The sequence below is a fragment of the Acomys minous genome, assembly GCF_964271855.1.
Source record: "Acomys minous genome assembly, chromosome: 13".
Taxonomy (NCBI): domain Eukaryota; kingdom Metazoa; phylum Chordata; class Mammalia; order Rodentia; family Muridae; genus Acomys; species Acomys minous.
The window spans coordinates 4,472,016-4,487,643 of NC_140495.1; the positions used below are offsets into that span (position 1 = coordinate 4,472,016).

General features: G+C 46.8%; 1 protein-coding gene across 5 annotated transcripts in view; it reads right to left on the reverse strand.

The window, feature by feature from the left end:
• WDR48 (WD repeat domain 48) overlaps positions 1-15,628 on the reverse strand; it is a 34,063-nt gene that overhangs the window by 17,742 nt on the left and 693 nt on the right. For 2 of the 5 annotated variants that reach the window (XM_084751853.1, XM_084751854.1), the window contains exons 2-8: positions 14,496-14,538; positions 6,313-6,453; positions 4,505-4,583; positions 4,016-4,098; positions 3,800-3,929; positions 2,047-2,135; positions 1,056-1,157 (exon numbers count right to left, since the gene is read on the reverse strand). In XM_084751853.1, the coding sequence (XP_084607979.1) occupies positions 1,056-1,157; positions 2,047-2,135; positions 3,800-3,929; positions 4,016-4,098; positions 4,505-4,562 (462 nt within the window). In that variant the 5' untranslated portion in view covers positions 4,563-4,583; positions 6,313-6,453; positions 14,496-14,538. Of the gene's footprint in view, positions 1-1,055; positions 1,158-2,046; positions 2,136-3,799; positions 3,930-4,015; positions 4,099-4,504; positions 4,584-6,312; positions 6,454-14,420; positions 14,539-15,628 lie in introns of all 5 variants that reach the window. The other 3 variants (XM_084751850.1, XM_084751851.1, XM_084751852.1) reach the window with 2 other exon arrangements.

Below are 15,628 nucleotides of genomic sequence, written 5' to 3' on the forward strand. Positions count from 1 at the left end.
ATTAAATGAACACAGATTAGAAGACTTCCTCGAAAACAGCCTGAAGCATTGGGAATTTAATCACCTCTCTGAACTGGTTCACAAGGGAAGGGCTGATCCAATCTGGGTGTGAGAGAACCAGGCCACAGACAGGCCCAAGGAGGGCTCCCTACACAGAGATGCTACTCTGAGGAGGCAATGCTCTCAAGAAAGCCCATTCCTACAGGGTCTGGAGTCCACACAGCTTAAGACCAGATGCAGACTGCACGGATGGAAGCAGAGGGGAGAGCACAGATGCTGCATCGAATGAACACAGCACAGAAGCCAGCATTCTATAGCTATGAGAGCAAGCAACAGTGAGAACAGCTGCTTTTAAGGAGCCACTGCCACACAGTGCAGCATGAGGCAGTGTCAACAGTATCCTGTATGTAAGCACTCCTCCCTACCCGAGGGTCTCCTTTAGTACCTGCTGTCCACGAGAGCTAGCAGAACACAACATTTCCTACCCTCCATCCTCACCTTTCTCTTATTCCATTGCTTAAAAATGTGAGCTGTCCAACAAGAGATTATTTCAGAGGCATACACAATGCACCACACTGTTCTGCTAAACACTTCAGCTGTCTGTCTCTGCAGTGACCCTGTACACACATCTGCATCAGGGCTGCTAGAATCCTGCATTCACTATCTAACACAGGCTCGTCTCAAATTCACTGCAATCTTCCTGCTCCATCTCCTGAGTAACTGGATTATAGGTGTGAGCTACTATACCTGGCTAGCTATCCTGCTTTTTATTTTAGATGTGTATCTGTGTGAATATATACCATGTGCGCAGTGGCCACAGAGGCTGGAAGAGGGAACGGAACCCCCTTGAGCCAGAGTTACAGAAGGTTGTGAACTGCTGGATCTGTGTGTTGAGACTGAGACTCCATCTCTCTGCAAGAGCTGCAAGTGCTCTTAACTACTGAGCCAAAATTTAGTGTTCGAAAGACTGAAAATTAGGATGTAAATCACACAAGTGGCTTATGGAGGAGAAACCCCTGCCAAGGCTGTCAGCTGAGTGTGCAAACAGCTCCCACCTGTGTGCCGTCCCTGTTCAGCAGCAGAGCCTTCACGTTGTCTGTGTGCCCTTTCAGCTTCATGAGCTTCGCACAGGTTCTCGGGTCCCACACTCTCAGAACCTGCGGTTTTAGAGAGCATTATATAGACAGCACAGACACACCAGCGTCTGAAAGCACGGGAACCATCACACCAAATGATGACTATTAGGTTCTGAAGAGTGGACACTGCGGCAGCCAGCATGCTGTCCGTGGGGTAACCTTAGGGATACACTTCTAACGCCCAACCCCACACAGCTCCCATTACTACACGCACAGCAGCTGTACAGCTACACGTTTACATATACAACTAACATTTCTTTTATCATTCACTAGACAAAATTACTGGTGGTTATTGCTTTATTTTTTCATTCTTTTCTTTCTCCTTTCCTTCCTTCCTTCTTTCCTTCCTTTCTTTCTTGGTTTTCCGTGACAGGGTTTTTCTGTATAGCTTGGCTGTCTTGGACTTGCTTTGTAGACCAGGCTGGCCTTGAACTCATAGAGATCTGCCTGCCTTACTTCCCTTTGTGCTGGGATTACAGGCATATGCTACCACATCTGGCTATGTTTTGGTTTCTTTTTAAAAAATATTTATTTATTTATTTATTTATTATGTATACAGTGCTCTGCCTACATGTACACCTGTAGGCCAGAAGAGGACATCAGATAATATTACAGATGGTTATGAGCCACCATGTGGTTGCTGGAAATTGAACTCAGGACCTTTGGAAGAGCAGGCGGTGCTCTTAACCACGGAGCCATCTCTCCAGCCCTTTTTGGTTTCTTTTGAGATAGGAAATTTAGCTATGTTTTCTAGGCTGGTAGTGAACTCCTGGGCTCAAGCGATCCTCCTGAGCCTCCGGAGTGCTAGGATGACAGCATGCTACCTCACCAAGCTCTGTGTATGTATGTGAGAGCTGAGGCAACGGCTCCATTTTCCTAGGTTCAAAGCTGCTAGCCAGGCTTCCCTTACCTTCTCAGTGGACCCTGATACAATGATTGTTCCCAGTTGGTTCATGGCCAGGCTATAGATGGAATCTTTGTTCCCACTTAAAGAAGAAGCTATTGAGGAGAGAGAGAGAGAGAGAGAGAGAGAGAGAGAGAGAGAGAGAGAGAGAGAGATCAATGTTAACAAAATTGTCAGCAAAAATCATAAACTTACACATTTGACTTAGAAAGTCTTGTCTTTACAAATACTTTAGGGAAATGAGATCTGTCTATAATAGAGGTAATTCCAGATACCAATATCATCAAAATGTATGTGTTTTTTCTGGATCTGAGTATGTGTAAGTGCTCAATAAATATCTGTTAAACTGAAGTATGCTGCCATTTAAAACTGACCCACATAAGCAGTATATTTCAAAGGTGGGCTTGAACAGTTCCAAACTCATTATTATTCAGAGAAATACAAAATGAAAACACCGTTTCATACACAAATCAGATTAAACAAACAAACAACTCAAACCCCAAACAAAAATCCAAGGTAACACTTTTAGCTAAAATTATGTCTATGCCCTTTGATTTGGAAGCCAAAGGGAAACTTTCCTTCCAATGTGAGTGATTCAGACACACACCCTAGTAGCCAGTAAGTGGAGGGAGGAGTTAGCCCATGTGAGAGTTTTAAAATGCCCGCCTCTAACCAGTCAACAAATGTCAATTATTACTAGTGTGGTTTCTATACTCATAACCTCGGGTGAGAGCCCCCCTTACAAGTCTAAGCCAGTCCAGCTTTGGCAGAATCTATGCCTGCTGAGCCAAGTCCCTGACCCTCTGTACTTTAGAGGCAGGCCCTACAAGAGGGAGACTAAGGATATACCACCAGGGCCTACTTGCTGGATCCCTGAAAAACAAAACAAACAAAACCAACCAAACAAAAAACCCCAAGAGGAACAAGGGGTTTATATTTACACATACTTCTGGGCAAAACAACACCGAAGAGGTTACAAACAGCAGTCTTCCCACTGCCCTTCCTGGAACAGACTAAGTCAATTATAACTATGTCAGCCATGCCATGGGAGCACCTGTGGTCACAACAAACGGTGGCGTCGCAGAGCTCAGAGATCTATCTCGCTGTCTGAGTCTATGTCTTGAACTCCTCCGCCTGGGCTGGGCTAGTGCAGTGTTGAACTTCACAGCTACATTTGTGTAAGCCTGACCCAGAAGTTTATCCAGCAGCCACACCGAACATCTCTACATTTCCTCTAGAAGCACCCTCACCTGCCTGGGCTTTCCCAGAACCACTGGACTCTTCCGGATTGCTCGCAACAGCCCCGCTGAACTGGACACGTTCTCTCCCTGAGCACTTCTCATCCTGGCCATTAACTCAAATGCAGCAGGACTCTGAAGTTAGAGAAGAGCCTGCATTGCCAGATATCAGCTTCTTCAAGAACACTGGCCGTGTGTGTCTGGTGCAGGGACACTATGCATGCTAAAGAGATACCCAGCATGATAAGGCAGACTCCTCTACCTGCAGGGACTCACACCTTAGCCATGCAGCTAAGAAAGGCACATGCACACGCACATGGGAAAGCCAGGCTCCATCTGCAGAAGGTACCAAGTCTACAGCACAGTGATGAACTAGCTCAGTCACTCTTGGGGGCTAGAAGCTTTATGTTCTCTCAAAATATGAACTGCTGTCTAGACGTAACGTGTCAAAAATGTTGTATAAACCATTCTTTATGTAACTTAGGGTGCTTTCAAAAAATTTTTTTCCCCAAACATCTTACTTGTGACAGTGTTATTTGAGGCAGTCAATGCTGTTAGAGTATTCACATCCCAAAGGAATATTTGTCTGTCCAACCCGGCCGATGCGACCAGCTCTTTATCCTTGGCATACGCTAAGGCCTTTACATAATCCTATAACAAAACAAACATACTATGATCCACGAGCCACAAAGAACTGAGCTCCCACTATGACATAAAGACTGAAGTGTGGACATTACCTTATGTGTCCTGAGTGTGGACATGCAGAACCCTTTATGTGCGTTCCAGACTTTTACCGTCGTGTCAGAGGATGCAGATATTACTACAAGAGACAAAGAGTCAACCGAGCCCTTGACAGAATGACTCACAACTATAAGGCTATCTTACAGCCAACAGAAGTGATGCTACTTCAAACTACTGCTCACACACGCACGCCTAAAAGCTCTTCCCAGAACCTACCCAACAATGCCTCAAAGAGATATGTGAGGAGGGGGCTGGAAAGCTGCAGATCCTAGGAATGCAACAGTCAGCCAATCTGTCAAACTAATGAACTCTCGATCAGTGAGAGACTGTCTCATACACTACGGTGTGTCAGGACAGAAGACGACACCTGATCTCAGCCTTGGCCTCTAGATGCATGCAAACCTGCACACACAAACCATTTACATAAAAATTGAAAAATATATCAAACAGGGTTAACAAATGTAAGAAGTCTGAGAAGAACTTACGCGTCTTCCCATTGCAGCAGAGAACAACATCATTCACCCAGTCCGTGTGGTGTTCCATGGATGCTATGTATGGATCTTGCTGAAATGGAAAACCAGAGTTTACAAAGGAGAGCAACACCCACAACAAAGTACAGCCGCGCTCAGATTCTTCAGCTGATAGGACACTCGACCATCCTTATGTTAAATTGCCAGTGGCTTGTCCCTGAACAGGCGGTGCTTCTAGAGAGCTGATGTGGGGCAAGTTTGTTTCAGGATACCTCCCCTGATGAAAGCCTACGTCTCCAAGGTTAAGCGTTCTACCTTCTGGTGGCAAAGGAACAAGCTCTGGGCTAGCATGGCATGGGGCAGAGAGCTGGAGGACAGAAAGGATGCAGGGAGCCTGAGGTTCGGAGAGCTGACTCAGTGCTGCTTGTGCTTAGGAGTCTGGCCTACAGGCAAAAGGAGACAAGCAAGGAAGGGCTTTTAGCTTCTTGCCACCTCCATTTGGAACTGCTTTAGTGAATTCCTATGCTGCCTGCCCTTCAGAGAAGAAGACGAGGTCTGAGACACACCACCTGCAGCGGTGCCCCAATCCAGTCACCAGACTCCTAGCCGCTGCTCAACTACCAGAGCCTCTTACAGACAGGGTCAGGTTCTGCTCCACACCCAAACAGGCAAGTTATACATGTCAAGGGCAAGAGGACAGCTCTTTGCTTGTCTAAGAACTGCGGCTGTGCAATCTTGTCATAAAGACCAGGGGAAAGATGCTTTAGGGCAAGACGGCCAGATCTTGTAGGTAAGCTCTTTTGCATTTTTAAAAATTTGTTCAAAATACTGAAATCTCAAGAAGTTAGCATTTTAATTCAAACATGAGTCCCCAGGGCGCTACAAAGGCAGCATCGACGCACACTTCTTACTTTCATAGTTCTGACACTGCTGTGATCTGTGTAAGAGGGCAGCAGCACCTGTAGACTGAGGCCACAGGAGAAGCCTTAGCTGGCGGCTGTGCCAATGGCTCTCTTTTTGCAGTGAACACTGGCTTGTAGAGCTGGCTAAAAAGACAGAGAGTCGAAAATACAGGTGCTGGCACCAGGGCTCTGAAGTTAGGCTGAGCCCCAATTTACTGGACATCAGGGTTCTCATGCAGTGATAGCCTCTTTGAAGGGATTGTTCATCTTTAGACCCTGGTGAGCATGAAGGGCCAGGGACACAGTTAAGAGCCCAGAAGACACTCCACTGCCGCCGCCGCTGTTTTCTACCTCCTTCACAATACAACCTTCCAACAAACCCAAGAGCTCCCTCCCACCTGACTGCAGAACCTCCCTTCCCATGCATTCAAGTGGCCTCCTGCTTAGGGAAGAGGTTTTCAAGGCTGGGGTGTAGCTCAGGGGTGGAAGGTGCTCGCCTGTCACGCACAAGGCCCAGGACTTGATGCTCAGCACTAGAAAAGAACAACAAGCCTCCAGAGCCCTGAGGAGGCGAAGGAGAGGGCAGCCTTCATGGTTTCACACCTACCACCTTAGCGGTGAGACCCTAGCGTGCTGTGGGGACCTGAATCACAAGAAACAAATCCCTGTACAAGTTCCTACGCGCACCACTCCTTGTTCTCTTCTCAGCATGGCTATCAAGAGACGTTCAGGTTCATAATTAAGCCAAAACCCTGTGGGAAGTACTGTTCCCCACCATGCCAACAGTTCTGCTGCTCTAAGGCAGGGGAACTCTTGCAGCAAACCAGTTTACGGCACCTTCGAGTTAAGTAAGAATACTTCTGAAGCTTTCCCCGCAGCTGTGCTCCCACAGGCCTGCAGAGCTCTGGTGATCTGCCTCACCTTGTGCTGGCTGACGCTCCATATTCTGATGATGGAGTCTCGGCCTGCAGTGAAGAGTCTGCTGAGCGCCGGGTCCAGCTGCAGGGCGTTGACTCCATTCCGGTTGTGCTTCTCCACCTCATCTCGAATAACGTAGGAAACCTGGTGACACAGCCAAAGCCCAGCGCGGTGAGTGCAGCCTACCAGTGCCCAGGCCCAGCACCACAGTAACCTCAAGCCAATGGTTTCTCTTTTCATCTACTCCACGAAGACTAAAGAGAAGACAGGCATCACTGACAGCCCAGCTCAAGCCCTGGCAGCACTGGAAAGGGCTCTCCTCTACCCTCAGACTGAAGCACAAGTTTAGATATGAGGGCTGACTGAGAGTGGCCTGGCATGTGCGAGGCCTGCGCTCTGTCTCATGCACGACACAGAAGAAACAAAGACGATGTCTGTGCACAATGCCTCCTTCAGTCCCTCCAGCACCTACTGTCACCACCGAATCCCACGTCTTCGGTCTCTTTCAAAGTGGCCTCCTTTGTGTTCTTTCCTAGACACCTTACCCTACCCCAGGCTATCCCCTAAGCTGTTAGGATCTTCTTGTGCTGTGACATTCCTGGATTTGGTCCTCTGGCCCACCACTGACTTTGCTGTGCACTTAGCAAGCGTGGTGCTTCATGTCCACAGACAATCCCTTGGTAGATACTGCTGGGTCTGTTTTCTTTCTTCCTTCTTGAATGTCTATCAGTAGACAAAAGAACTTTCTTTGTCTTTTACACAATCTGTATTATCTTTCTATTTACTTTTGGCAGGACCTCCTTTACTACTTTATAACTCTATGATTAATTTTGTTTTGTTGAGATAGAGTTTCACCATGTAGTCCTGGCTGGCCTGGAACTTTCTATACGGTTCAAGGTGGCCTTGAACTCCTAACCCTCCCACCTCAGTTTTTCAAGTGCTGGGACTACAAGAATGTGCTGCCACATCCAGTTCTACTGTTGTATTTTTTTCAATAAACTATAGTACAATGAAAAAATAGAAATAGTATTTTAATAAGGAAAAGGTCACATTACCATACATTGGGCTGGAAAGATGGCTCATCAGGTAAAGCTGTTTGCCACACAAGCCTGCAAGCCTGAATCTACGTAAGGTGGAAGGAGAAAACTGACTGCACAAGGTTGTCCTCTGACCTCCACGTGTGCCATGGCAGGCGAACCCCACTCCAACATAATAATAACAAATATTTAAAAATTTACTCTAAAGACAACGTATGTGGTCATTAAAGGGAGGTAGAATTTACATAGTGTTAGGTTCTTAAGATGTTTCACATTAAAATTTTCTTCCAAGTCCAGCAGGACAACTTGTCTTCAAAAATGTGCCTTCTCCAGAAGAAAAGAGGAAATACAGGGTCTGAGTGCAGAGCCACAGTTCCTACTGTGAGATGCCCAGGACACTATAAACCCTCAAGGACTTTAGCCATGCACAAATGCTAGTCTTGTGTGTTGGCCTCCACTATTCTCTGCCAGACTGCAGAAGAGGAAGCAACAAAAACACTTGAATCAAGACAAATGGGAACCATCCCAATAAACTCATTGTGGTTATTAAAAAAAAAAAGTCTAGATACAGAAAGACAGAAAAAACAAAAACAAACAAACAAAAACAACCCAGACTTAATATGTGATTTATTTTTATTTTAATTATGGTTATACGTACGCATTTGTGCATGTGTGAGTGCACTGCCTATGGAGGGCAGGAGCTGGTGCTAGAAGCTGGAGTTACGGGTAGTTGTGAACTGCCTGACATATGCTAAGAACCAATGGAGTCTTCTATAGGAGCAGTATGTGCTTAGCTGCGGAGCCACCTCCCCAGTCCTGGGATTTAATACTCTAAACAACTATTAATTAAGTACCCACCAAGTGCCAGGCACAATTTTAAATGTGGGGCATTCTGGGGCAAGCACAGAAGCCTTCCTGGGGCGGTATCCTGTTGTGGAATATTTGATCCCATTGAGAACCCCGAGATTGTGAACTGTAAAGACCTGTATCTTGTGTGACTCAGCCCTAGCACATCAAGAGCTTTCTGCACACAAGATTTAATAAAGTTAACCTGAGGTCAGGAGGCAGAGCAAGAAACCAACTGACAGGGAGTCAACAGAGAGGAGATGCACTGAGTCGCAGGGTATTTAAGAAAGTGTGAAAGGGGGCTTTTGGCTTTTTCCTTCTGGGACATCAGAAAAGGAAGGTCAGCTGGGTGCTTTGTCTACCTCTCTGAGCTAACAGGTTTTCACCCCTGCATCTGGCTCCTGTGTCTTCTTTGTAAAAGCAAACGACTGGGATTTCCCTGTTTTAAAACAACAGATTCTAAGTAACAGCAGGCCAAGAGAAACGTGGCCAGAAGCAGTTACTTCATTAGAATCTCACTGGGACTGTTGGAAGTCAGAGTTGAGAACTCGTATCTGAGTGTTCTCATTTGCCCACAAAATGATGGGGTGGGCACGTGAGCTTTGTAAGGCAACAGGCCTTTAGTAAGAAACATATTATTTTGCAAGGGCCAATTAAAGGGACTGGGACAGGAGAAAAATAGCAGAGTAACTGTTTGACTCAATTCTTCAGCAATTGTGTGGGAGAGACGCTCCCTCATTTGCCCCCGTCTAGAAACTAAATATCCTAAGGGTCAATGGTAGTTTCTGCAGAAACAACCAGAGAGAAACCTCTTCTTCTGACCACTTAAAATTTCTTTTCTGGTTTGTGTATCAAATAATGGCTTTCTCTGACCCATTTCATTCATCATCACCACCAGCATCTTTTACTTCAAGGAAACCGGATAGGGTTTCCATCACAACTGTTTCAAAGGACACAAATGGAAGGGCTTAAACGTGCCCTTCTTCCCTTTCTAAAGGCTGAAGTCCAGGCCTGGCTCAAGTGTTCCCTCTGCAGAGGGTCGCACAGGCTCAACGGAGCAGTCAGAACGTTTGTCCCCTTCAGCAAAGACTCTAGGAAAGAGCATGCTTCCGTACTCACTGGGGCTGATGTGACTGTAGCCCTGTGGTCCCTGGTCACTAACTGCCTGCTGGACCTTCTTTGCTCCTAACAGCTGCCTGCATTCTTTTTCATGCTTTCCCCCATCTTCACCTGGAATTCAACCTCCAATCTTCTGCCTCCTATCTCCAGCTGGAGAAAGCACTCTGACTTAAGGCTTACCAGATATCCCCCCCCCCCAAACTCCCGTTTTAGGACTTGTAACATGGTCACATCTGCAAAGCCCCTTATTATACAGCATGACAGATGAACCAGTCTCAGAGATTAGGGCGCCAGCATTTTTGGAGGCAGCCCCTTCTGCAAATCACAGCAATAGAACAATCTTCATATAAAAATGGCTATGGGTATCATATAGAACAAATACAAAATTCACTTTAAAAAAAGGGAGGACCAGGCCAGGCTGTGCATGCCTTTAAAGCCAGCTCTTGGGAGGCAGAGGCAAGAGCATCTCTGAGTTCTAGGCCATGAGTTCAAAGAACAAAAACAAACAAACAAAAATCCAAACAAAAGAGAGGTGGCTCAGTGGGTAGAGGCACTTGGGTCAAAGCTGCAGACTGAGCTCCATCCCCTGGCCCTACATGGTGGACGGGAGAGAACGACTCCTACAAGCTGTTCTCAGAGGACCCGACCCACTCCCTTCCCCTAACTTCAAAGCACCCTGGGCAAACTCCCTCAGGCTCTTCAAGGCTGAACACTGTATTTGGACGTCTAAAAGACACCAGAATGAAAGCGCACCCCCCCCAAAAGCTCCACATTTCCTGTGGTCTTCTCAGTCAACGGATGGGTGCTCTGCTCCTCAGGACTTTACGGTCTGTGGGTCACCCATCCCTAGGACTCTCACTCTGTACGCTTTTCAAACTGTGGCTAACTGAGAGCACTGACAACAGTGGGGCGGGAGCGAGGGTGACAGGACTGTGTGTCATGCTGTCCTTGGCCCCCCATCTGGCCTGCAGCCACCTCTCTGAGGGCACCTTCTGCTCCTCCTTCCCTGACCCCAGGCCTCAGTCCTAAGCCAGCTCATCTACGTGGGATACTCTCCTGGACTGTTCTCACTCTGGACGCTTAGTGATGTCTCACTTCCTCTCCTCCAAAGCCTGAAGTCACCTCAAGTGAGGCCTTCTCTGACCAGCACAAAAATTCCACTTCTGCTTAGCAGGGTGGCACAGGCCCTTATAGCCAGATGCAGGAGAGGAGGCAGGCGGTCTCTGTTTCAGAACAGGCAGGGCTGAATAGTGAGACCCTGTCTCTTTAGTCTATTTGCTGTTTGAAAGAATTACACAATTTCCCAGTCACTGCCGCTGTAGATATGCTCCAGCTAGCACTATGTCTGCTGCTTTATCGGATCCGCCCATTCGTTTGAATCATCCCATCCTCTCACATCTCTCCCAACACCAGCACATCAACGACACTTGGCTTGAAATGTGTGTCACTGTCTAGCTGCTTAAATCTTTACCATTATCCTCCAACTGTTCCTTCTGCCCAGCCCCGTGTTATGACTTTCTGTTTGCAACTCTATTTCAGCTGATCTTTAAAAGGTATTTTAGGGCTGGAGAACTGGCTCAGTGGGGTAAGTAAGTTGCCTGCTATGTAAGCCCAAGCATGAGGTGGAATCCCCAGAAGCCACACAACAGCAGGCTGAGCAGCACACATCTGGAATGCCAGTGCTTAGCTAGTGTGATGGGAGGTGGAGACAGCAGAGGCCCCGGAAGCTTGTGGGCAGCTACACAGCACACACACTGGCAAGTGACGTCCAAACAAGGTGGGAAGTGGACACGGACACCAGAGGTCATTCTAATCTCACATGTGTGCTGTGGCACACAGTCTGCACTCACATATATGAAGGGACACACATACACTCTTAAGGACACATTCTAGTTTGCCTTTTTTCCCCTTTTTATTCATTCATATTACATCTCAATGGTTATCCCCTCCCTTGTATCCTCTTATTCCTTCCTCCCTCCCATTTTCCCCCTACTCCCCTCCCCTATGACTGTTCCTGAGGGGGACCTCCTCCCCCTCTACATGCTCATAGGGTATCAAGTCTCTTCTTGGTAGCTTGCTATCCTTCCTCTGAGTGCCATCAGGCCTCCCCATCCAGGGAACATGGTCAAATATGGGGCACCAGAGTTCATGTGAAAGTCAGACCCCACTCTCCACTCAACTGTGAAGAATGTCCTGCCCCTTGGCTAGATCTGGGTCGAGGTTCGATGTTTACTGCACGCATAGTCCTTGGCTGGTGCCATAGTTTGAGCAGCCCCCCTGGGCCCAAATCCGCCTGTCGTAATGTTCTTCTTGTAGGTTTCTAGAACCCTCTGGATCCTTCTATTTCCCCATTCTTCCATGCTTCTCTCACCTAAAGTCCCAATAGGATGTCCTCCCCTCTGTCCCACTTTCCTGGTAAGTGAAGACTTTCATGGGACATGCCCCTTGGGCTAGTGTCGATACATAAGTGAGTATTTACCATGTGAGTCTTCCTGCTTCTGGGTTAACTCACTCATTATGATCATTCCTAGTTCAATCCATTTGTCCACAAATTTCGGAAATTCCTTTCTTTAAATAGCTGAGCAGTATTCCACAGTGTAAATGTACCACAGCTTCTTCATCCATTCTTCTACTGAGGGACACTTAGGCTGTTTCTTTCTTCTTAGTTTGCCTTCTTCTAAACCAGGAGTTAGTACTAAGTGCCTGAACAAGAAATCCAGCTTAAGCCTTGTGTCTGTGAACTGGTCTTGCTGGAGCTCAGGCACCCTGTACATTATAGGCTCTCCATGGCTGCATTTGAGCTGTAAGGGCAGATGCTATGGCCCAGAGCTGAATGGTTACAACACAGCAATGCCCAGGAGTTGAAAACACTTCCCACTCACACTCACACAACATCTGCCCTTGAGGAGCCCTGTATGTGGGCCCTTCTCCACCGTTTATTTAACAACATTACAATCCCAAGGCCCGTCTGTACCTAAGTTTTGGAACCCAGGGTTACTGTTTTCTTCACCCACGACACTTTAGCCAAAAGGCAAAATATGTTCACTTTCCCACTTTTCCAAAATGGAAGGTTTTATTTTTTTATAATTTACAAGCATAAACAAAAATATATGTAAAGTGAGAAAAACCAGCCAAGTGAGGATGCCTATAATCTCGGCACTCAGGAAGCTGAGAGGACAGGAGGGACCACATGGTGGGACCTCATCTCCAACAAAACCAAAATACAGCAGCAACAATAAAACACCGAAGTATATACTGGTGAATATTAAACAAAGATGTATATTATTTTATGAGCATGTGCCTGAGCGTACATAGGTACACCACATGTATGCACATATGCATTCCAAATGTGTGCTGCAGAGGCCAGAACAGGGCATCACATGCCTGGAAGTAGAGTTTCGGATGGGTGTGAGGCACCACGTGGTGCTGGGAACTGAGCCCAAGTCCTCTCCAGAGCAGCCAGGGCTCTCACTGCTGAGCATCTCTCCAGCCCCATGTTCTATTTACCCAGACCACCTGTCTTCCCAAGGTTTTTTTATTTTGTTTTTTTGTTTTCTTGAGACAGTTTCTCTGTGTAGGCCTGGCTGTCCTGGAACTTGCTCTGTAGACCAGGCATGAGTTTCTCACTTCCTTAGGACTAGGTGGCCAGCAAACGCCTGTCCTCCTCCTGCCCCTGCCTTCTCAATGCTGACATTTTGGCACACACCGCCACACCTGGCTTTTTATGTGGCACTGATGACCTGAACACAGATCCTCATGTGGCATGCACTTTACCATAATCTTCCCAGCCTCTAGTTTACTTTTGATAATTGCCATGTGACCTGCTACATGCATAAAAACTACATAGAGTTCCAAAGGTGGGTATTTAGTATTTTGTTTCTCACAATAACAATATTCCTGCAACAAATACCCTTAGGTAAATAGACAGATTATAGACATATATGTGATGTTGTGGAAAGATAGGTCCTCACTCTGTAGCCCTCGGTGACCTAGAATGCAGTGTGTAGATCAAGCCTGTTTCTGCTTCCTGAGTGCTAGGATTAAAGGACGGTGCCACCATCAGAGGAGAGACACATTTTAACAAGTAACTAACTGTGGGCTGAAGGGGATACCTTTAAGTTATGGCAAAACAAGACACAAAGTAGCAAATGCTATGGCCCTGTTTAAAGTAACAGGTCAGGAATGTGGCCCATGTGACAGCAATTTTGAGAAGCACCAGCAACCTGTAGCTGTAGCTGGGGAGTTTCCGGTGTCACCACCTTGGCAGAACAGGGATCTGAAACAGCTGAAAGCACGTAGCACAGGATGCTCAGCTCCTGTGGGAAGACTGTGCTAAGGCAGAGCGAGCAGGCTGAGCAGCCCCAGGACAGCGGGACACAGGAAACTCCACACAGCTGCTGCCCTGGGACAGTGAAGGACAACTAGACTTTATACTTTTGTACCACTTCTGGGTTCATCTTGCAAGAAGCATGCATGTACCCTTCTCTGCACAAGGAGAGGAAATCAGTCTCCTTGGCTTCTAACTTTGCGTCTGTACCTACTAGACAAATTCTGAACTTTCTCTTTAGCAGGCTAATTTCAGCTGTTTTTTGTTTTGGTTGGTATTGCCACCACGCCTAGCTTAATTTCAACTCTTGATAGGAGCAGTGTCTAATCACAATTTACGTGCTGCTGCACACCAAATCTAGCTCCACTGTCTGGCTGGTAAAGAGTGGAATTGCCTCCTCTCTCACCTACCGCACTGATCTACACCCAGCTCCTTTAAACGCCCTTCTCCACCCGCTGTGGCCCATTTTCACTTTCTCCACTCTTCTCTATCACACTGTCTTAAATTTTTTTTCAAGATGCTAAAGAATGAAATAAAGGGCTTTGTGAAAGCCAGGCAAGTGCTCTCTACACTGAGTATAAAGCATGTATATGTGTATATGTGCCATAAAACACCTTTGGAAGTCAGAGGTAACTTGGAACCAGTTCTCACATCCTATCATGCAGGCCCCAGGAATCAAACTCAAGTCTTCCGGCTTGTCCACAGCCTCACCCTCCAAGCCCTCCTGCCAGCCCCTGTCTTTTAAATCTTTACCCCCAAACCGAGAGAACCGTGATCCTTACTCTATTAACAACCACCATCTTAGTGTGTGGAAAATGACTAAGTTAAAACTTAGCTGGAACCAGCACTCTCATCACCTGGCCTGGAAGCTGGGGTTACTTCAATCCCATTGAGGATGCCCTTTAAAAGAAAAACAACACCTATTCAGGGACAGCTAAGGGATTTTTAGATTCTTTTAATTTCACTCATTCTGTAAGATTTATTTGTGCATGTATATACACATACAGACACATGTATGGACATGCATGTGGAGGCTACAGGCTAACCTGGTGTCTCCCTTTATCGCTCTCTCCACTTATGTGTCCACTGGACCCGGAGCTTACCCATCAGCAAGACCACCTGGCCGTCACTCAGGGGTCCTCCTGTTTCTGCCTCCCTAGAGCTGAGATTACAATGCCAAGCAACACGCTAGCTTTTTAAGTGAGGGGACAGGAATGCCTAAGTGGGGTAGGAATTCAGACCCTCATGTTTGTACTTCAGGCCCTTTACCAGTCTGAGCCATCTCCCCACCCCAGTTTTAATCACTTAACACCCATCTGGTGAGCATACAGGAACAATGAACTGATCAGTGAGATCAGCAATCTAAAGAGGACACTTATTCAGAAAACCTCACAACTTTACAACCTTATGTGGGGTTACTGTCCTTTGGACCTCACTTCCGAACACTTAGCTCACTATGTGGAGTGTTTGGTGATCAATTGCTAAACCTTTTCAGTCTCTTCCCCTCCAATCTATGCACTCAGTACCCGCCTAATGTCTAATGACTGAATGCATCTTTTCAAGCTGCATACAATATACCCGCAGGCAAACACCCATAGTGGGGCTTGAAAAAAGTCTCCGGTCCCTTAAGATAAAAGGCAGCAGATAACTTTTTTTTTTTTAAACGCATAGGTCTCCTGTAGCTCAGACTGATCTCAAACTTGGTAGATACTGGAGGATGACCTTAAATTTCTGATTCCCTCCACCCCGCCCTCACTAAAGAAACACACACACACCCTTGCTAGGAGTACAGATAGGTACTGGGCAGGCCTGGTTTTAGGCGGTGCAGGGGGGACTGAACCTTGCTCAGGAGAGGAAGCATTCTGCCAACTGAGTTTTATCCCTAGCCCAAAAGGCAGCAAGCAGAACTCAGCACATACCGAACCAAAGTGATTCAGGGAAACCCAAAGCACCCACTGTGTAGGGTAGGGAACTCATTCACCCCTGGCGA